Source organism: Lipotes vexillifer, unplaced genomic scaffold, assembly GCF_000442215.2.
Source record: "Lipotes vexillifer unplaced genomic scaffold, Lipotes_vexillifer_v1.1 scaffold75, whole genome shotgun sequence".
Taxonomy (NCBI): domain Eukaryota; kingdom Metazoa; phylum Chordata; class Mammalia; order Artiodactyla; family Lipotidae; genus Lipotes; species Lipotes vexillifer.
Genome location: NW_006771517.1, coordinates 2,183,869 through 2,206,289, shown reverse-complemented (window position 1 = coordinate 2,206,289; position 22,421 = coordinate 2,183,869). Strand labels below are relative to the sequence as shown.

Sequence of the window (22,421 nt, the reverse complement as noted above, 5' to 3'; positions counted from 1 at the left end):
GGAGTGCAGGCTCAGCGGCCATGGCTCACTGGCCTAGCCGCTCCGCGGCATGTGGGATCTTCCCGGACCGGGGCACGAGCCCGTGTCCCCTGCATCGGCAGGCTTACTCTCAACCACTGCGCCACCAGGGAAGCCCTGGATGGACATTTTAATGGAAAGTCTCTAATAGCCTCAAAATGCAAAGGAATGCTGCAGCTTTGATTTGCCACACTGAACACATCTGAATGGCTTTGGGAATAAACAAGAGGAATTGGGACAAGGGGTTTATCTTTCCGTTCCTAGAGTCAAAAGCAGAATTCATGGGACTTCCCTGGTGGCGCAGTGGTTAAGAGTCCACCTGCCAATGCAGGGGACACGGGTTTGAGCCCTGGTCCTGGAAGATCCCACATGCCACAGAGCAACTAAGCCCACGCGCCACAGCTACTGAGCCTGCGCTCCAGAGCCCGCGAGCCACAACTACTGAGGCTGTGTGCCACAACTACTGAAGCCTGCACGCCTAGAGCCCGTGCTCCGCAACAAGAGAAGCCACCGCAATGAGAAGCCCACGCACCGCAACGAAGAGTAGCCCCCACTTGTCGCAACTAAAGAAAAAGCCCACGCGCAGCAACGAAGACCCAACACAGCCAAAAATAAATAAATAAATGAATTTATTAAAAAAAAAAAAATTCATGCCTCCTCACCCATCTACCTCTCTACCTCCACCCCAGGAGAGAGGGCTGCAGATCTTCTTTCCCTCTGTGGGCCTGGCCATGGTTGGCACATCCTCTGCTTTACTCTGGACCAGGCCAGGTCAGCTGCCTCTGGCTGCGGGGGGAGCCGGCAAGGAGAAAGTGGTTTATTTAGGACCATCTGAGGTTAATGAGCCCCTCTCGGCTGCTAGCCTTCCAGCATCCTAAGCAGTATGGGGCCCAGGCATGCTCACCCTCTGAGGAGTCAGATCTCCCCCCAGGCTACTGGTTGGCACCTCATTTCAGCTCTGCCATCTGCCTAGACTCAGTGGGTCTCCTTCAACAATGAGGACTTGCCCTACTCAGGCTTGAGCCAGAATATGCATTCTTGACAAGGGACTCTGATACAGATGGTACATAAACTAGACTTTGGAATCCATTGCTCTCCTAAAAACTGTTTTATGTGAAAATCTGCCTCTGCTTTGTGTTTATTGTGTGATAACTAGGAGGCAGTATGGAAGCACTAGGAGTCCAGAGACCTACGTTCAGGTCTCAGCTCAGATACTGACTTCCTATGTGACCTGGGCAGTCACTTGCCCTCTGAGGGCCTGTTTCCACATCTGTACAATGGGCACAATAACACCTACCTCTCAGGGCAGCTGTGAGGCTGTTGGGAGATAACAGCTTGTAAACAGATGCCTGGGGAGGGCATCAGTGACTGTTGGCCATGGGAGCTCTGTTTGCCAACCTGCTTTGTCTTTCCTTCCAGCCCCTTCATGAATAAGTTTTTTCCAGCCAACTTCCCAAATCGACAGTATCAGCTGCTCTTCACCCAGGGCTCTGGGGAGAACAAGGAAGGTGAGTGCTGCCCACTTTCCCCTGCTTTGGGTGTCTTCCCCCACCCCCGCCTTTGTCTCTTCAATACTGCGACTCCCCGGTACAGCGAGTGATGGAAAAGGTGGGCTCTGGGATCACATCCCAGCTCTGCCTCTGGGTGCACACCGTTACCTCTCTGAGCCTTGAGTGGTTTGGTTGGGGTTTTTTTGTTTTTGTTTTTTTTCATCTGTAAAATGAACATCATAATCTAGTACCTCCCTTATAGGCATGTTGTTAGGACTGTGAGTAAGTGATGAGTAGAAAGCATTCAGCACACTGCCTGGCTCATAGTAAACAGTTGGCTCTCGTGGCTATTTTTATCATGTCAGTTTTTAGTGTGATTATTCCCCACCTAAGATTTGAAAGGGGAGTTCCGTGGCTTTCGTAAAAATGAAAACTGCAGGGAATTGGGGAAAGCCTGGGTCATGTGGGTTAGTCAGGTTGTGGGTTCTACTGCTGTGACAGGATTATCAACAGCTTGGCCAGATGGAAGGTATTTCTCTCGTGTCAAAGTCTGAGCTTGCGAATGTCGCACTTGTGAATGTGCCTAGCATGTTCTGCCTTGTCCCTGGAGAGCAGTGGTTTTATATGCAGATCCTGGAGAGCAGGATTCCTTTGTGCATTTCTAGGCGTCTGTACCCAGTCAGTGACTGTTGAGTTTTTTCACCTGTCTTGTGCTCTGCCGCACTCAGGGGCCCGCAGGTCCAGAATAGCGCACCATTGCTCCACGGGCCCTCCCAAAGGAAGGAGAGACAACTGTATCACGGGCCCATTTAGCTAAAGGGAAGCTAGAAAATGTGGCCGAGAGCTGGTTGGCCTTGTGTCCAGGTGAAAATCATCAGGGTATTGTTAGCGCAAAGGAGTGAACAACAACTGGGGCCAACCAGCAGTCTGCTACAGTCTGGAATCTGAAAGGAAATGCTGTGCTCTGTGACCCTGGGCAAGTTCCGCCGCCTCTCTGGGCTTCCTTAGTAGGACACTTGGAGGTGGTGGAGAAGGGGTCTAACATCAGGACGTCTGCCACAGGCTCCCCACCAGAGCACCCTGGGGGCCTCCTGCCTGCTGCTTCTCCAGGCCTCCCTCTCTTACCTTCCTCCTCCTGTGCTGTTGACAGCGCTGCCAGCAAGCTTCTTGATTCCTTTGGTGGCACAGTAGAAAGATTCCTGAATGAACTGGGACCTTGCAAAAGCCTTGGGCTCGGTGCAGTCAGCATTGATTGAGCACCCACTGTGTGCAGGCTCCATGCTGAGTGCTGTGTAAGGGCCGTCTTACCTGCTCCCCACAGCAGTCCTATCAGGGAGGTGCTGTGATCCCCTTTTTACAGATGAGGAAACTGAAGCTCAGAGAGGGAACTGCCTCCCCCGAGGCCACCCAGCTACAAGCGCAGAGCCTGTGCTTCCAGCACCACGAGCCACCTCCCACTGACCCTGTGTCAGGCCTGGGTGCTCTCTGGGCCTCCATTCCCTCCTCTAGGAAATTGGAGGGGCTGGGTGGGGGGGCTCCAGTGATGCACCCCCAACCTGTGGATCTCTGACAGAGCCCACAGCCATGCCCTCCTCCGTCCAGGGGCTGACAGGTGGGAGGGGCAGCCCCGCCCCGGGGAGTGGACTTACCCGGCCTCTCTGCCCAGAGATCATCAACTATGAGTTTGACACCAAGGACCTGGTGTGCCTGGGCCTGAGCAGCATCGTTGGTGTCTGGTACCTGCTGAGGAAGGTGCGTAGCCAGGGCCCGGGGCAGTGTCGGGGGAAGCGCCTGAGGGGCAGGTTGGGGGCAGGAGAGCTGGTCTCACTCACATCTTTCCCCAGCACTGGATTGCCAACAACCTCTTCGGCCTGGCCTTCTCCCTTAATGGGGTAGAGCTCCTGCACCTGAACAACGTCAGCACCGGCTGCATCCTGCTGGGCGGGCTATTCATCTACGACGTCTTCTGGGTGAGTTGGACAGGGACGCAAAGGATATCTGGCTACTGAGCCCCCTCGCCGCCTCCTCCCCTGTCTCTGGCCCAAGCAGCGGTCATCTGATAGAGGGAAGCTGCCCTGACCTGGAAGTAAGACCCCAGAGCAGGTCCTTTCTGGGCCCAGTGCCCTCAGCTGTGGAATGGATGAGAGAGCAGAGTCCTCACTTGCTGAGAGCCCACCGTACGCCCAGTGCTTTCCAGCTGCCCTCTCTTCCTCATGGTGGCCCCAGCAGGGGTATTGCTTATCCTGTGTCTCTCCGGCAAGCGAGCTGAGGCTCAGAGACGTTGAGGCAGGTGTGGTTAAAGCAGATGAGTGGACGCTGGTGAGCAAGGTACCGACTGTGAGGACGTAGGCTGCGTGCCAGCCCTGGGCTAAGAGACCTGCCACACTCACTCTGAGGGGCCCCGCTGAGGGATCGAGGGTAGCCTGACTCAGGCACCCTTTCCATGGCCTCAGGCAGCCTCTTCTCCCCTTAAGTACGTGGTGCTGGAGGACTTTCTCTCTTGGGAGGGGCAGACCCCTGAACTAACATAGGATGCCTGGCCGGGGGCATCAGAGGCCCTTTACCAACTCCTTGGAATTGCCCCTGGTTGCTACCTAGAACAAGGAACCCCGTGAAGTGTCCACATGGCCAGTGTCGGTGGCCACCTCATCTCAACTTCACATCTGCTCTGGAGCCCTTCCTGGCTCCCTGCCCCTTTCCCGCCTGTCCCAGGCAGCAGCACATTGAGAAGCCCAAGCACAGCCATTCCTTCCCACCCAGCCCTCACCTACCTCCAGACTCCTCTCTCCTCCTCCTAGGTATTTGGCACCAATGTGATGGTGACAGTGGCCAAGTCCTTTGAGGCACCGATAAAATGTAAGTGACCACCCCACCATGGGAAGCCCGTCTGCCCCCACCCTGGTGGCCCATCCCCTCGTGGTCCCTGTTTTGGTCCATACCCTCCCTTAGCTCTTCCTTCTCCAAGCTCCCCTGTGTCTCCAGCCTGGTTTCCTTCTCCCCTTTGATTCGTCCACTGTGTTCCTGCACAGCCATCCTCCTCCCAGGCCCTGGCCTCCGGCCGTCTGGTCACAGTACATGGCTCTGTGGGATGAGCTGGAATGGGGGCGAGCACAGAGAGGGGTGTCTGATGCAGCCTGTGCAGGGCAGGCAGGGGCCTCCAGGGGCCCACGCCAAGACCTGGAGCCCTCTCCCTGGATCCCTTTGGCACATAAATCTCAGGTGCTGTCTGCCCCACGCCTCTCACACTGCGCTGATTCTGTGCTTCAGTGTATCCATTGTTATAAATATTAGAAAGCCCACCTACAAGCATCTGTAAAGAACGTGGAGACTTCCTTGGCGGTCCAATGGTTAAGACTCCGCCCTTCCACTGCAGGGGGAGCGGGTTCAGTCCCTGGTCAGGGAACTAAGATCCTGCATGCTGTGCTGCGTAAAAAAAAAAAAAAAAAAAAGTGGAAATGTTATTATTTCACACTGCAGCAAGCCCAGTGGCAGAGCATCTAGAGTTGGGTTTCTGACCCTCAGTGGTGTTGCCAAGAGCCAGGGTCACCTCAGCCCTCCACCCCACCATTCTCAACATGGTCAGGGGCAGAAAGGGGAAACTTTATGTCTCTCTTTCATCAGAGAGGGATGTTTTTCCCCAGATCCCCCCTGTAGCCTCTCTCATATTTCACTGGCCAGAATTGGGTCACAGGCCCAATTCTGTCATTCATCATCAAGGGGGATGGGAAAAGCATGATGAGCTTGGAGTTTAAGCCTTAGACTAATCAAGAATCACCTCCTGGCATCACAAGACCCAAAGAGGAGGAACGGAATCAGTCAGATATGATGGAAGAAAGCAGGGAGATCCTGTCAGGAAGACATCACAGCTCCACAAGGAGTGCTGCTTGGGCAGTGGGCCGATGGGGTGGAGTCAGCCCCAAGAGTGAAGAAATGACTGTCCTCCTCATGGTCTGACTCTCCCCTGATGCACACAGGTCCTCTCTGTGAGCTGGAGAGAGGTTGGCGGCCACTCGTTGTTCCTAGCTGCTGCAGTCGCAGCTCAGCGACCCTAGAGGAAAACAAGTTGCTCCCAGCTTTGGCTTGGATGAACCCATGGAGCCTGGCCTGGCCCGTGAGCTAGGCATTCCAGCTGGGAGTGGTGGAAAGGCCAGGGTCACTGCCCTCTCCAGTGCCTGAGGGCAGAGTATTTGAATCAGCAGCCTCCCAGAATCAAGGGTGTAAGGTGAGGGCAGCTCTTCAGAGCAAGAGAACAGATGCTGGGCAAGCCAGAAAGAAGAGCAGCTGTGCCCTACGTGCTGTGATGGATGAACCCAGCCAAGGTGTCAGGAAAGCTTTCCTGGGTCACGAAGGATGAATATGTGTTTACCAAGCATGCAGGGGCAGTAGGAGCATTTGAAAGAGAGAGTACAGCTTCAGCCAAGGGCTACAATTAGGAAAATGCATGGAGGGAGCAGAGAATCGGGGAGGGAATGTGGCTGAGTTTAGGGGAGCAGCAGAAAAGAGGCCAGATATGGGGAAGCCAAGGGTGGCATGTCAAGGAGCCTGGACACTGCTCATTAGGCAGTGGGTGAGCCATTGGAAGACTCTGAACAGGGAAATGACAGTCACCTCTTGTTTCTGGTGCTTGAAATTTGGCTTTCTGGCTTGCGGAGAAAGTCCGTTGCCCTCCACTACTAGGAGTAGAGCTCAGAGGCAGTCTAACAGAGTGGTTAAGTGGACAGATGCTGAAGTCAGGAGGCCTGGACCTGAATCCCAGATGTGACCGTCGCTGGCTACATGGCCTGAGGGAGGAGACTTCACCTCCCTGGGCCCTGGTTTCCACATCTGCCGCTCAGAATTGAATGGTACCAGGTTTGGGAGGATCAAATGAGGAGAGCTGTAAATCACTTGATTGTGCATTCAAGGCAGGAAGAAGCAGGCAAGGAAGGGCCTCTGTACAATTCATTAGGGAAACACAAGCTTGCCCAGAACCCCCAGCTTACCTCTGCTTACGTACCACTGGCCAGAGCTAGGTCACGTGACCACTCCTAGCTGCCAGGGAAGTCAGGAATTTGGGGACCAGATTGTCCTGATTGTCTTAGCCTTATGCCACACTTGATTCATCCCCTGGGAGGGCGGCCACACACAAAAGCAGGACTGGGTTAGTAAGGAAGGCATGACGTAGCAGTTAACAATGTGTGCAAATCACCCAATCCTCACCACAACTCCATGGGGTCAGTTCAGCTGTTATACCCATTTTATAGGTGAGACAGCCAAGACCCAGAGCAGTTAAGTAAACTGTGCAGTCACACAGCAGAGCCAGGATTCAGACCCACACAGTCTGACCCTGAAGCCCATACATAACTGCTCTCTGCTCCAGGCCCCTATGGATGAAATCCAGCTACAGCTGCCTCTTGCCATAACTGGACATACAGGGAGGCATTTCTCTCAATCTGTATTTATCCAAACAAGCTGGCCAGCAGGATTTCTGAGTAAGGAGCTCTAAGCAAGGAATTTATAGGTATATGACCTCTTCACCCTCAGCAGATACAGAAACAGCCTGTAGCCCAAGCTCTCCCTGCTTCAGGACAAGGGTCTGTCCACACCCCAGCTGCAGTGAGATGCATAGCCTATTAGATGCCAGCACCGTGTGGGCTGTTTCATCTTTTATATACTAGGCTTTAGGGTCATTCCCATTTAACCAGAGTTCTAGCTATAAAAGGGCATTGAAATTGTATGACATGTGAGTTACAGCTGAATAAAGGCATTAAACCTTTAGCCTAGATGATCCTAGATTCTTCCCTGCTCTAACCAGCTGATTCCAGATGGAGACATTGCCCTTCAGCCCTTCGGCATCCTCTCGGCTCCCCATTCCCATCCCCCCACCCAGAAATGCAAGTGTGTGAGTTCCATACACCAGTGGTGGAGGGCTAGGAGTCAGAGTGAGCTGGGCTCTCACCACCTCCTCGCATCCCTGCCTCCCCCTGCAGTGGTGTTTCCCCAGGATCTGCTGGAGAAGGGCCTGGAAGCGGACAATTTTGCCATGCTGGGACTCGGAGACATCGTCATTCCAGGTGACCACGCTGAGGTGGGGGCCACAGTGCAAAGGGTGGAGGGGGCTTCCCTGGAGAAGGAGGAGTCCTGTGAAACACAGCCTTACCCACCAGGAGAGGGAAGGAGAAAGGATTAGGCTGGGAGGTACCCCTGCCCCCTGCCCGGGGGTCTGGTGAAGGGGTCTACCTCAGCACACATTGTGGAGTGCCGGTCCTGGGCCAGGCCATGGGCTGCACACTGGAGGGACAGGGTGAGCAAGACTGCCCCTCATGGAGCTTCTGACTGGGTGAGCAGACATTACTCAAGAACTACAGAAATAAATGTATATGACAGACCGAAATACACTCTAAACAAGCACATTCTGTGGCAGTGTTAAAGGAGTCTGATCCCCTCACACACTAGCATGTGTACACACCCCTTCCCAATGTTTTCAGGTAACACAAATGTGCTAGAACTGCCACAGATCCTTGTCTCCCCAGTGCTGGGAGGGCTCCAGGGAGAACATGCACTGTGTGTGGACATGGGGCACCATGGCTGTGGGCTCCTTTGTCTGCAGTCTTAGCAGAGGGACAGGTGGCATGCATCTGCTCGACTGCACGAGCTGGCCTTTGAGCCCATTATCTATGTGTGGGTGCTGGTCAGCGTACCTGTGGATACAGGGACAGGTGCCCTGTGTGAAGGTCTGAGCCTGGACATACATCCCTGGCGGCCTGCAGCCCGAACTACCTGGGGGCAAAGCTGAGCTGCCTCTCTGAGGGCAGCTGAAATGGCTGAGGCTTGGATTCTGTGTGTCTGCGAGATCCAGGCCTGGTGACGGGCACGGAACATCCGAAGAGCATTCTTACTCCCCTAGTCCCAGAGGCTCAGAGTCAGAGGGTTAGAAGCACCCCTGGTGCTTGCTTAAAAGAAGAAAGTTTGGAACAAATTAAAAGCCAATTTATTTTCCAGTGTAGGACATGATAGCAATTCTGCTAGTAAGCTGGGATGGTACAGGCACTGTATTGTGATACCTTCCTTTTGTGATAAGTATGATGGTGAAGCAAAGGCTTTCTCTCTTGTGCCAGTGAGGAAACTGAGGCTCAGAAATGAAGAGACTTAAGGTAAATTGACACACTAGGAAGCAAAAGGGCCAAGACTCAGGCCAGGTCTATCCGACTGCAAAAACTTATATTATCAGAACTGCTTTTATGACAGGAATAACAAGAAAAAGATAGTCCCAGAACCACCGTTTGTCAAGCACCTGTTGTTGGCCAAGCACTATGCTGGCTGTTTTTAATATGTTATCTTTGCTACTTCTAGCAGCCCGATGAGGTGGAGGGTATTTCCATGTTACTGATGAGGAAACTGAGGCTCATAGAGACTTGCCTAAGGCCGTGGGGCCATGGTCTTGAAGCCAGGTGTTCCCATAGCTTGTGGTGGGAGGAGGGAAGCAGCCCCATCAGACTGAAGAAACTGAGTCCCATAAAGCATTCGTCTCGCCCTGCAGGGGAGGGTCTGTCACAGGCACCCACAGACTTCCCCATTGTCCTTGTTGGGTGGTTCTGGGCTTGAGGCCTGCGTGGGACATCTCTGCATATCCCCATATTCCTGTGTATCTGAGTCTTTTCAGCAGTCACAATCAGCGTGAGTTATTGCTCCCTCACAGAGCCTGGGGGATGATCTTGAAGGAAGAATGGGTTGTGGGGTGTTGCTCTGAGGATCAGATGCATGATTATGGGTAAAAGCTCTTGGGAGCTCTGGCCCGTGGATTAGTTGAAGAACAGTTGTAGCATTCAGCTGCCAGGGGCCACTGGGTTCCCAGTTTTGTTTCCAGAACGGCAGCATTTGTCTGTTCTCACCACCCACCAGCTCGCTACTCACAGTCCTCAGTGGGGACTAACTCATTTTCCTCTTTGAAATTAATCACATATTGCCAGTCAGTGCTTCTGATGAGCACAGAATGTTTTGGCTCCTGAGAACCTGCTGTCAACTGAATGAGGCTCAGCCCTGCTCTGTCTGAGCCCCAAGATAAGTGAGGGAGACAGACACACAGATGGACGTGTGTGCAACATGCAGAGGCCGGTCTGGCTGGTTGTGTCTCAGGGACTCAGGTTTCCAGCGTGACTGGGCTCGGTTCTGAAGTGCAAATAGTGCAGTGGGTGGACAGAGTTCACTGTCCTTGCCTCAGCTCCTGCAGAGCCTCCCGGTGGTCTGCTTGCTCCTGCTCTTTCTCCCTCCAGCCAAGCAACTGCCATGGGGGTCTTTCTCAAAATCTTTTTAGGTTATCCTCCCACTTAGAATTCTTCCAGTGTGTCCCCTTACTCCCACTCCTCGTACCCATAGGGCCCTGTATGGCTGGTCCATCCCCAGCATCTCCTGCTCTGGGCTGCAGCCTCACTGGCTCCTTGAGCCCTGCCACACCTCCTGAGCCCTCTTTCCTCTTTGCACACGCTGTTCCCTCTCCCTGGCAAGTGTCACTTCCTCAAAGAAGCCCTCCTTCCTCCCCACCTCCCCCCAGCCTGGGTCTCATCCCCTGATAGACCTTCCCATGACACAGGAAGCACCCTTTCACAGGCAGTCTTACATTGATTTTTTTTTAACATCTTTATTGGAGTATAATTGCTTTACAATGGTATGTTAGTTTCTGTTGTATAACAAAGTGAATCTGCGATACATATACATATGTCCCCATATCTCCTCCCTTTTGCATCTCCCTCCCACCCTCCCTATCCCACACCTCTAGGTGGTCACAAAGCACTGAGCTGATCTCCCTGTGCTATGCGGCTGCTTCCCACTAGCTATCTGTTTTACATTTGGTAGTGTATATATGTCCATGACACTCTCTCACTTCGTCCCAGCTTGCCCTTCCCCCTCCACGTGTCCTCAAGTCCATTCTCTACGTCTACGTCTTTATTCCTGTCCTGCCCCTGCGTTCTTCAGAGCCTTTTTTTTTTTTTAGATTCCATATATATATGTGTTAGCATATGGTATTTGTTTGTCTCTTACTTCACTCTGTATGACAGACTCTGGGTCCATCCACCTCACTATAAATAACTCAATTTCGTTTCTTTTTATGGCTGAGTAATATTCCATCGTATATATGTGCCACATCTTTATCCATTCATCTGTCGATGGACGCTTAGGTTGCTTCCATGTCCTGGCTATTGTAAATAGAGATGCAGTGAACATTGTGGTACATGACTCTTTTTGAATTATGGTTTTCTTAGGGTATATGCCCAGTTGTGGGATTGCTGGGTCATATGGTAGTTCTGTTTTTAGTTTTTTTGTTTTGGGGGGGTTTTTTGTTTTTGTTTTTGTTTTTTGCAGTACGCGGGCCTCTCACTGTTGTGGCCTCTCCCGTTGCGGAGCAACAGGCTCCCGACGCGCAGGCTCAGCAGCCATGGCTCACGGGCGCAGCCGCTCCACGGCATGTGGGATCTTCCCGAACCGGGACACGAACCCGTGTCCCCTGCATCGGCAGGCGGACTCTCAACCACTGCACCACCTGGGAAGCCCTTTTGGGGTTTCTTTTTTTGTGTGTGTGGTACGCGGGCCTCTCACTGCCATGGCCTCTCCCTGCCATGGCCTCTCCCGCTGCGGAGTACAGGCTCCGGACGCGCAGGCTCATTGGCCGTGGCTCACGGGCCCAGCCGCTCCGCGGCATGTGGGATCTTCCCAGACCGGGGCACGAACCTGTGTCCCCTGCATCGGCAGGCAGACTCCCAACCACTGCACCACCAGGGAAGCCCTGTTTTTAGTTTTTTAAGGAACCTCCATACTGTTCTCCATAGTGGCTGTATCAGTTTACATTCCCACCGACAGTGCAAGAGGGTTACCTTTTCTCCACACCCTCTCCAGCATTTATTGTTTGTAGATTTTTTTGATGATAGCCATTCTGATTGGTGTGAGGTGATGCCTCATTGTAGTTTTGATTTGCATTTCTCTGATGATTAGTGATGTTGAACGTCCTTTCATGTGTTTGTTGGCAATCTGTATATCTTCTTTGGAGAAATGTCTATTTAGGTCTTCTGGCCATTTTTGGATTGGGTTGTTTGGGTTTTTTTGTTATTGAGCTGCATGAGCTGCTTGTAAATTTTAGAGATTAATCCTTTGTCAGTTGCTTGGTTTGCAAATATATTCTGCCATTCTGAGAGTTTTCTTTTCATCTTGTTTATGGTTTCCTTTGCTGTGCAAAAGCTTTTAAGTTCATTAGGTCCTTGTTTTTATTTTTGTTTTTATTTCCATTTCTCTAGGAGGTGGGTCACAAAGGATCTTGCTGTGACTTAGGTCACAGTGTTCTGCCTAGGTTTTTCTCTAAGAGTTTTATAGTGTCTGGTCTTACGTTTAGGTCTTTAATCCATTTTGAGTTTATTATTGTGTATGGTGTTAGGGAGTGTTCTGATTTCATTCTTTTACATGTAGTTCTCTGGGCTTTCTATCCTATTCCATTGATCTATCTTTCTGTTTTTGTGCCAGTACCATACTGTCTTGATTACTGTAGCTTTGTAGTATAGTCTGAAGTCAGGCAGCCTGATTCCTCCAGCTCCATTTTTTGTTCTCAAGATTGCTTTGGCTATTCGGGGTCTTTTGTGTTTCCATACAAATTGTGAAATTTTTTGTTCTAGTTCTGTGAAAAATGCCAGTGGTAGTTTGATAGGGATTGCATTGAATCTGTAGATTGCTTTGGGTAGTAGAGTCATTTTCACAATGTTGATTCTTCCAATCCAAGAACATTGTATATCTCTCCATCTGTTTGTATCATCTTTAATTTCTTTCCTCAGTGTCTTATAGTTTTCTGCATACAGGTCTTTTGTCTCCTTAGGTAGGTTTATTACTAGGTATTTTATTCTTTTTGTTGCAATGGTAAATGGGAGTGTTTCCTTAATTTTTCTTGCAGATTTTTCATCATTAGTATATAGGAATGCAAGAGATTTCTGTGCATTAATTTTATATCCTGCTACTTTAGCAAATTCATTGATTAGCTCTAGTAGTTTTCTAGTGGCATTTTTAGGATTCTCTATGTATAGTATCATGTCATCTGCAAACAGTGACAGCTTTACTTCTTCTTTTCCAGTTATTTACACTGATTTTTGTTAATATTCGGTCAGCATGCCCTGCCCCCTCGGCTGGGCTCTGAGAGCAGTGGTTTTGCTTCCCCCTGTATTGCGTATGGTGCCTAGTGCTTAGGCACCCTGTAAATGTTTGGGAGGGTGGGCCCAGTGTGCCACACTGTGGTGCTATGAGGTGCCAGGTCAACGTGGTCCCAGACCAAAGCAAAATCCTGGGACCGTCTCATTGTTCCAGGTGGCCTGAAGGTAGAGAAACGGGATTTCTGCTGGCAGTTAGCAGTGTCAGCCACACCCTTGGCCCCCTGATGATTGCTCCGTGGCTGAGAACAAGTGGGGACACAGTTGCATATTAGCTGACTACCCTGCTCCTCCTCTACCACTGTCTAACCTGGCTTTCTCCCCGCAGGAATCTTCATCGCCTTGCTGCTGCGTTTTGACATCAGGTAAGCCGCTTAGGCACCCTAATACTCAGGTTCCACAAGTGAGGGGCCTCCCCTGGGCAGGGAGGTTCTCTGGGGACCGCAGAGAACTCGGGACCACAACTTCCACCCCCACAGCAGCCAGGGCAATTCCGATTTTATCTGCGTTTTGCATCTTGAGGTTCTAAGTGTTCAAAGAGCCTGGAGAGGGTGGGGGAGGTATGAATCACAGAGTGAGATTTAAACCCAGAGGGTCCTGGTGGTACCCATAGAGCTTTGTCACCGTGCGATCTTGGCAAGTGAACTGACCTTTCTGAGGGAAGGTTTCTCATCCTTAAGTTAGTAGTAAACAGGAGCTCCTGCCTGGGGCTGACCGAGAAGATGTGGAGGGAGTGCTGAGCACAGGCTGACCTCAGCGGCTCCCAGGGAAGTCCAGCTGCAGGCACCATCGTCATCATTATCGCTTTTTATCAGCCGGGGTCAGGTCACCGTGTCCCAGCTGCTCTAGCTCTTCCACACCCTCTCCTTACTCAGACATTTTCAGTCCGTTGTAGAAAGTGAGCACAAGGGCGAGGGAAGGGGGCCAAGTTGAGCCACCCCTTAAAACTCAGGAAAGGTCACACCGAGTTAATGCACCTGGTCAGCTGGGCCTGCCACCAGTAGATGGTGTTCAGTCTTCCCAGTGGAGGGCTTGCTGTGTGCGCGCTTAATTTTGAGGTGGTTTATGAACTTTTCTTAATCTCCTTGTGCCCAGTAGTTGCCAAAACAGTAATAGTGTTGAAAGTGGTAGTGAGAAACTCAGTGCCAGTGCATGGAAATCCAAGTTGCATGTGAAACTTTAACTTTTCCTCATTTACATAGATCTGGGTTATTTGGGTAGTGCCACTGTGGAGCCTTTGGAAGGGACCTGGCCAGTCTGTAAGTAGAAGCACATCTGTGCCAGCTGCTCTGCCCCTAGATGTTCAGAGGTAATACAAAAAGCAACCCACAAGTCTCCCGGCCATTTGCTAGAGATACAGATTCAGCTGGCAGCACCCTTGGAGGAAGGATCTCATTCCTGGCCTGGACTTGCGGGATAAGCAAGTCCTTCCGAGATGGTTCCAGAATCTGCGTGACATTCCCAAAGGGAATCCGTTACCCTCCAGGCTGCACAACAGGACAGGTCTCAGTGTACTTGCAGCTCTAGGCTCAGAAGCCGCCAGGGTAAGGAGGGAAGGGCATCTGAAGTACTCATTCATTCCACAGATGTTGCTGGACACAGGCAAAGGTCCTGAGCTGGCATTGTGAAAGGGCATCAAGTGATGGCGGTGCCAGGTTGCACGGGTCAGCTCTTCTGAAGCTGATCTTGGGTGAATTGCCCAGAAAGCCACTGGCGTTCTATCCATGTAATCAGCATCCATTCAGTATTCACAGCGGGTTACTGAACTGTTAGTTCCACTGCGCTTAAAAGAACTTTGCTGTACAGTTTCTGTATCAGTGTTCCTCAAAGCATGATCCACCTGTATCAGATTCAAAATGCAGATCCCCAGACCAACAAGGACCTACTGTATACACAGGGAACTATACTTAATATTTTGTAATAACTTGGAAGAGAATCTGAAGAAGAATATATATATATATTTATATATATATCTGAATCACTGTGCTTTCCACCTGAAAGTAATTATATGATCGTATCGTATATTATATATATATATAAAATAATACATATTATATATATAATATATATATCGTATTGTATATGATATTATAAATCAACTATACTTCAGTTTTTTTAAAAAGCCAAAAATAAATAAAGTTATTACAAAATTTAAAAAAAAATGCAGAGTCCCAGACCTGTTAGATCCGACTCCCTGGGAATTGGACCTAGAACTCTGGGTGTTTCTTTTGTTTTTGTTTTGTTTTTTTGGCCGTGCTGCGTGGCTTGCGGAATCTCAGTTCCCTGACCAGGGATTGAACCGGGCCACGGCATTGAAAGCCCAGAATCCTAACCGCTAGGCCACCAGGGAACTCCCATACAGCTCTATTTTTTTAACATGCTGTCCAGGTGATTTTTATGCTGGCCTGAGCTTCCTAGCCACTGTTCTAGGTTATAGCACTTGATATTCAACAACCACTAGGGAGATGGCTCGTGGTTTTCCCATTTTGCAGATGAGTAAACTGATGCTGAAAGAAGGAAAGTGACTGGTCCAAAGACACTTAGCTGGGGCAGAATCAGAGTGCATGCTCACCTCCAAGCCCCCAGCCCAGAGCTCTCAGCCACCCCACACAGCCTCCAGGGTCTTCCCCAGCTCCCCCACTCCTCACTGTTGCTTTGCAGTAGCTCAGTCTCACCCTCCTCTCTCCCCACACCATCCCTGAAGCTTGAAGAAGAACACCCACACCTACTTCTACACCAGCTTTGCAGCCTACATCTTCGGCCTGGGCCTGACTATCTTCATCATGCACATCTTCAAACACGCCCAGGTGAGCATGACTGTCCTCGGTGTGTCGGGAGTGCTTTCACTGCAAGTGATGGGCACTTACTTGTCCCACATGCAAGCAGTCCAGTGGTGTAGAGCAAGCGTGTCTGTGATTCTCTTGGCCTTTTCACCTGTGGTCGTTGCAAGGCGACTGCCCTGCTTCAGGCAGCACATGCACACTGGTGGCAAGGAGGAGAAGGAGGAAGGATGCCAGCATGCCTGTCGCCTTCATCAGGAAGGCGACACCTTTCTCCAAGTCCTCTCAGCAGATTTTTGCCTGCATCTCCTGGGACACGTCAGTGTCCCTGGGCCCCAGCTGTAATGTGGCCATGGCTTCTCAGCCTCGGTAGTGGGAGCGGACAGAAGAACAGGATCAGGTGGGTGTTGGGGGTCTCAGCCCATTGTCCACCCACCAGGTAAGTGACAGGATGTCAGGGCCCCCCTTCCATCACTCCCCAAGCAGGCCAGGCTCTGCCCCCTTCTCCCACCTAGATGCGTGCTGAGCTGCCACAGAGTGAACCAGGCTGGGCTGGGGCTGAAAGCTGTCAGCGTGGCCTGGAGAAGAGGAGCTGGGGAGGGGAAAGCCAGCAGACAAGGTTGCTCTGCTGGAAATAAGAGCGCCCCCTGTGTGTCAGGCTCTGCTCAGTACTTCAGGAGGATCCTGGGAACAGATGAGGGAACTGGAGTTCAGGTGCCACGTGGCAAGTGTGTGGTGGAGCGAGGATTCAAACCTGTGTCACGTGAAGACCAAGCCCAGGCTCTGAACCCCCGGCCATGGGAGAGGCAGTGTGGAGTGGAGGCCGAGGGAGCCCTGGTGTGAATCCAGGCTCCACCGTCTGCTTTTGCAGGACTCTGGGCAAGTTGCTGAAGTTATACTCAGGATTCCTCATTGATTCGTGCAAACGGAAAATGAGGATAAATAATAGTAGCCACCTTGGGGTCGTCTGAGGGTGAAATGAGTTAATATAAGTAAAGTGCTCAGAAGCATGCCTGGCCCAGTTAGCATTACTGTGCCCCCTCCACCCTCCCCTCCTCCTCCTCCCGTCCCGCTTCCCCAGGGCACCGGCCACAGGGAAGTCACGTTTAAATTAATCACAAGAGCTGCTGGCCAGTTACTTTGTGCGAGGCACTGTGCTAAACCCTCTCGCTCATTAGCTCATTTAGTCCTTTCAATATTTTTATATCCACAGTGTCTGTGAAATTGATGCTAATGTTTTACAGAAGGTCCAAGGTCCCCTGGCCCATAGAGAAACCAAGAACCAGTGGGGAAGCACCTCTCATTCACTTCTGCCCCAAATGGCCTTGGAAGCTCGCAAGCTGAGAGGGACATGCCCTTGGCAAAGAGGGCGCAGAGAGTGCTTGGGCCTCCTTAGAGGTCTCTTCTCCAGCTGTCAGTCCCGTGAGAGTCCAAGCCCAGAGCTATTCCACAGAGGGCCACCAGGTGGCAGGCTTGCCTTCTGCCTGGGCTAGACTCAGAGAAGGCTCCAGTGGGAGCTCTCACACAGGCTCAGGGCAGAGGTGGGAGAGGTGGTCCTCTCTGTGGGAGAGAGAAAAGGAGCCTTCCCTGGGTGACGCAGCAAGTCAAGCTGAGACCTGGCTGGAGCCCTAGACTCCTGGTCTCAGGCCTCTGCTACTCCGCAGCAGCAGCCCAGCTGTTCTCCCCAGTCATCCACACGGGCATCTCTCTGAAAATCTTTTTTGGGATGGGGATTTGGACACAAGGGAAACCTGTTCTTTGAGCTCCTTCTCCCTCTCCAAGACATAGGCAGTCCCAGTGCGAGCAGTTCCCTAGGTAGGGGTCACCTTTGCCTCTGTGTTCCCATTTGGCTTCTATCAAAAATGCACTCCAGGGCTTCCCTGGTGGCACAGTGGTTGAGAGTCCGCCTGCCGATGCAGGGGACACGGGTTCGTGCCCCGGTCCGGGAAGATCCCACATGCTGTGGAGCGGCTAGGCCCGTGAGCCATGGCCGCTGAGCCTGCACGTCTGGAGCCTGTGCTCCGCAACGGGAGAGGCCACAACAGTGAGAGGCCCGCGTATCGCAAAAAAAAAAGAAAAATGCACTCCAAGCCAGGACTAGCAGCCTCCTAGAAAGACCTTTAATGCTGATCAGGTGTCCTCATCATACGGACGGAGAGGGAAGCCCAGAAAGGAAAGTGGTTTATCTGTGGTCACACAGCAAAGCCAAGGCAAGATGGAGAGGCAGGAGTCCTGACCCCCAGCTCACTGCCCCAAGCTGTACATCCCATCCTCTCCTTAGCACTGACTTTCTTTGGAGAGGTTCCCTGGTGCCTTGAGAGGAAAAAAAAGAATAGGTTTGTATCCCTGTGATACTAAGCAAACTCAGTTCTTCCCAAAGGAGCCCCTCAGTTGCTGCCAGCTCTTAAGTGAGTGTTATTAGTTTCAAGGATAATATATATGAAGTGGGGTAGTTCACAGCTCACCCATGGCAGGAGCCAGGAAATGGTCTGATGGTCAGCCTCAGGAGACTGTGGAGCTCTGTTCTCTAGCCAGGTGCTGGCTTTGCCTTTGGAACGATGTCTCCTTCACTCTCACCCTAGTTATCTCCAGGACACCCCCTTAATTTTGTGAGCATCTGTGAGGAACCCATTGGCTTAGTATTTACCAGGCCCTCTTCTGAGTACCAGGAATACAGCAGTGAACAAGACAGCTATGGAGCCTGCCCTCATGGAGTTCACAGTGTAACAGGAGAGAAACTCCAGCCTATAATGGCACAGGGATGTTTCAGTCCAAGTTGCCAGAGAATGTTGTGAAGAATTGCAGGGGGAGTGGGGGAGCTGAGAGTGTGCAGCAAGAGGGCCTGACTTCATGCAAGCAAAGGCTGCCCCACAGAAGTAACCGCTGAGCCAAGGTCTGATGGAGGAGGAACCTAGGCACAGGTGGGAGAACATCCCAGAAATGGTATATGCAGAGGTCCTGTAGCTTCAGGTGACAAGGAGGACCAAAATGAGGCCAGTGTGGCCAGAGTAGGGCAGGGCAGGTGAGGTTGGAGAAGGAAGCAGGGGTCACATCTCATGGGGACTTCAGGCTGCTGGGAGCGCTGGGGGCCATGGAGGGTTGATCAGTAGCATGAGGTCCAGCTTTCAGATGCTGCAAGAAGAATGGCTTTGGAGTCTGGGGGGCCCGAGTTCAACCTCCAGTTTGCCACTTAGGCCTCCAAGGCCTGGGCTACCCCCTCTCCTCCCGAAGCATCAGCCTTCCTTCCGTACACAAGGAGGATGGTCACAGCAGGTGTGGAGATGGACTGAAGCGCTCCCCAGAGGCTGAGCTCGGTGCACACAGTAGGTACTCTGGGAGCAGGGCCTGTTAGTGTAGTTGTCCCGTCCTCCAGACCCAGCTTCACCAGGAGTTTCCTCACAGGCTCTGGGCCCAGACCACCTGGGCATGAATCCCAGTGGAGCCATTGACCAGTTGGGTGACCTCAATCCAGGCCACAGAAAGTACTCCATCCATAGCAGCTATGTCGTAATCATTGTCATTCTAACAGCATCTCCTGGAGCGTTGTTAAAAGTGCAGACTTCCAACCCCAGACCTAGGCAAGCAGGGTCTCTGGGAATAGGACCAACTCAGGAGGTTGCAAGTTTGAGCCTGATGTCCTGGGCAGTTGGGATGCTGTCATCCAGACTCATGGGCGCCCTTAAAGCCCTGCATACTTGAATTTCTTTGGGTTTCTTGTGTTCCCTCCCAGAGAAGAACAGCCCTGGTCTGGAGTCAGGAGCCCTGGGTTTGGGCCCAGCCACTGACTTGCTCTGTGAACCTGGGCAGTCAGTGTCCCTCAGTCACACCCGGGAGAGGGTTGGGGTGATGGGCACAGCCCTGAGCCTGTGCCCTGCCCATCATTGCCTCACCAGCCTGTGTTCTCTCTCAGCCTGCACTCCTGTACCTGGTCCCCGCCTGCATCGGCTTTCCTGTCCTGGTGGCACTGGCCAAGGGAGAAGTGACAGAGATGTTCAGGTAAGAGGCGGCAGGGGGCGGAAGTCTGCATGGCACAGGTGCACCTGCAGGCAGCTAGGGGAGCCTGTCAGGGCTGTTGGTACATGTCTCCAGGGGAGCACTGTTCCCACCACCGGCCTCACCCCTCGCCCTTTCCACCAGCACGTGGGTGCCAGACCCGTGGGCACCAGCGGAACCCTCCTGGGGGCCAGCAGCCAGGGGAGGGCAAGGCCTGGGGGCTCTCGAGGCAGCCCCCACACCCAGATGCCAGCTGAGTCTTGAGAAGGAACTGGCTGGTGTAGATTCCCCCCCAGACTGCCCCACTGTTGGGAACCCTGCGTTCCCAGTCCTGACTCTGCTGCCATGTGACTTCAGGCATGTCCTTCCCCTCCTCCGGCCTCAGTTTCTACATGTGAGTAACAGAGGGGACCCTAGTGTGATGGAAATGCCCTGTTAGAAGTCAAGTGTCAACCCCCATCCAGTCGCCTCTGTGGCTGTAACCCACAGCTAGCTGCTTTCTCTCTGTCTCAGTCGCACATGTACCCCTTCCCCATGGCCGTCCGCACATGTGCCACACCAATGATCAGCCCCACCCTGACCCCAAGGCCTGCATGACTCCGACAGGTGCCTGCTCCCCAGCAGCACTGACCCCGCCCGCCAGGGACCCAGAAATAGCTGCCAGCTGCAACTGAAGCTGCCCACTCAGGGGCCTTCCACCCAGCTCCACCTGCCTGGCCTCCCTGTTGTCCCTCGAGCGCCTGCCAGAGCCTTCTGTGCACCTGGCTGCCTGCAGGGGAACCTGTGACTCACCCCTCCCCCGTACCTGCCTCTGCCCTTCCTAGGAGCCCCAGGCTCCCAACCTGCCTGCTCGTGGCTCCCGGCCTGGCAAAGCCCTGTGGACTCTGAGGCAAGGCTGGGGGTGAACTTGGGGGCAGATCTGGGGGAGCTCTGGGGGCAGGGGTGGGACCTGAGCCCTGAGCTCAGTCCCTACCCTCACCCTCGGCTCCCAGCCCCCACTTGGAGTCACCTCGCCAGCCAGGACAGAGGGTGCCTGCCTTTAACCACTTGGTGCTTTGTTTCTCTAAATGTTCGCCCACATGGGCGCCCCACCTTTCTGCCCTCCACTCCCCAGGAGGTTCTTAGATTGAGGTGATAAAGCAAATGGTCTCTCTCTTCTCTTTCTGCCCATCTCTCTCCCTAATTCTCCACCTTATCTTTGGTTTTACTTTTCTTTTTATTGGCACTCTCACTTTTTTTTTTAATTCATTTACTTCTTTTTAAATAGGTAACACATGCACATCGGTCAAAATTCCACAGCATGAAAAAAAAATTCCATAGCATGAGAGGGACAACCCCTCAGACCTCAGCCACCCCCAGAGGCCAGCTCTGTCCCTGGACATTCAGAGACATCTCTGCACCTAAAAGCACGTATGTGTGTACACATTCTTGTGTAGATGGTGGCATTCTTGGAGCATTCTACATCTTGATTTTTCACACAAGGGTGTATCTGAGAGATGTTTCCGCAGCAGCACGTATACATCTAGGGCATCCTAGTTCTTTTGCAGAGTGTCCCCCTATGTAGGTGCATCTTTTTTTCTTTGTTCTCCAAGTAACACTGGCTTCTTTCCACAGAGCCTGAAAGTGCAGAGATAGATAAAATAAGACCCAGTTCTGCTCCCTGCTCCTTGGAAGAGAAGTCTCTGTCCTCCCTTAGTCTCTTCCTCTCCATCTCTTTTTTCTGTCTCTCTGTCTGTCTCTCACACAGCTACGAGTCCTCAGCGGAAATCCTGCCTCATACCCCGAGGCTCACCCACTTCCCCACAGTCTCGGGCTCCCCAGCCAGCCTGGCGGACTCCATGCAGCAGAAGCTAGCTGGCCCTCGCCGCCGGCGCCCGCAGAATCCCAGCGCCATGTAATGCCCAGCGGGTGCCCACCTGCCCACTTCCCCCCACTGCCCTGGGGCCCAAGGTAGGGCAGACACCCCAGCTCCAGTGTACAGGGCAGGGAGGTTTGCCAGGGACAGGCGGCAAGAGGCAGCTCCTCCACCACCACTAGGCAGTCACGGTGCCCAGCCGCAGGGTGGGGGAGCAGGGCCTCAGAACCCTGGTGTCCTCACCAGTACGGTGGGACTCATGTGAGAGTGGGTGTCAGCAGCCCTTGTCATACAGCAGTAGACACTGTTACCACTCTCAGTATACCGTATACATATAGCCTTGGGCAAGTCACTTTCCTCTCTCGGAAACCTCTCTGTTCATCTGTAAGTGGGCACATGCCTGCCTTGTGTGGTTGATCTGGTAAGGAAATGTGAGTATTGTCCTTGGCATGAGCTCACTTGCTCAATAAATGGAACCCATAGTAAGAGTTAAGCAGGGTGTCTGCCTGGGAGAGTGGCACCCTGCCACTTGCCAGTAGAGCAGCCCCCTGCCTGCCCGCACCCCTGGGGCTGAGCTGTTTGACTCCTGCCGTGTGCCCTGGGAGGCAGCGCATCTCCCGTAGCCTCATCCTGGCTGCCCCTTTTTTCCCCCATTCTCTCCCGTGGAAGGTTCAAGAAGCTTAAAATTGGTCTTCACAAGCCCAAGTCCAGCCTCTCCCGTTTGCCGCTGCCCTTGCCACCTCTTGGCACCACCAGGCACAGAGAAAGTGGAGCAGGCAGCCTGTCTGAGGAGGGCGCACAGCGGGGCCGGGCCAAGTCCTGGAAGGTGCTGGGCCGAGGATGTGTGCGCCCAGGGGTTTCCCCGCCATGGTGGGAGGTGGGGCGGAAAGATTCTGCTCTTCCCTCCTCTGAATGTGTCGTCGTTGTTGCTTTGTTCTTTTGGTCAGTTATGAGGAGTCACATCCAAAGGATCCGGCAGCAGTGACAGAATCCAGAGAGGGAACAGAGGCCTCGACACCGAGGGGGCTGGAGAAGAAGGAGAAATGATGCGGCCGGTGCCTGTGACCCTCTGAGGGCCAGACGCACGGCGGGGTGGGCCCCCGACACGGGCCGCACGGCCACAGTC

At 52.7% G+C, this 22,421-nt stretch overlaps 1 protein-coding gene across 2 annotated transcripts in view; it reads left to right on the top strand.

Moving 5' to 3' along the window:
• The window catches only part of HM13 (histocompatibility minor 13), a 40,526-nt gene extending 18,149 nt beyond the window's left edge, over positions 1-22,377 (top strand). The window contains exons 4-13 of one of the 2 annotated variants that reach the window (XM_007446876.1): positions 1,438-1,526; positions 3,175-3,260; positions 3,353-3,478; positions 4,307-4,364; positions 7,478-7,561; positions 12,996-13,032; positions 15,372-15,474; positions 19,358-19,443; positions 21,188-21,334; positions 22,243-22,342. In XM_007446876.1, coding sequence (XP_007446938.1) covers positions 1,438-1,526; positions 3,175-3,260; positions 3,353-3,478; positions 4,307-4,364; positions 7,478-7,561; positions 12,996-13,032; positions 15,372-15,474; positions 19,358-19,443; positions 21,188-21,334; positions 22,243-22,342 — 916 coding nt within the window. Of the gene's footprint in view, positions 1-1,437; positions 1,527-3,174; positions 3,261-3,352; positions 3,479-4,306; positions 4,365-7,477; positions 7,562-12,995; positions 13,033-15,371; positions 15,475-19,357; positions 19,444-21,187; positions 21,335-22,242 lie in introns of both variants that reach the window. The other variant, XM_007446877.1, reaches the window with a different exon arrangement.
• Positions 22,378-22,421: the final 44 nt, after the last annotated feature.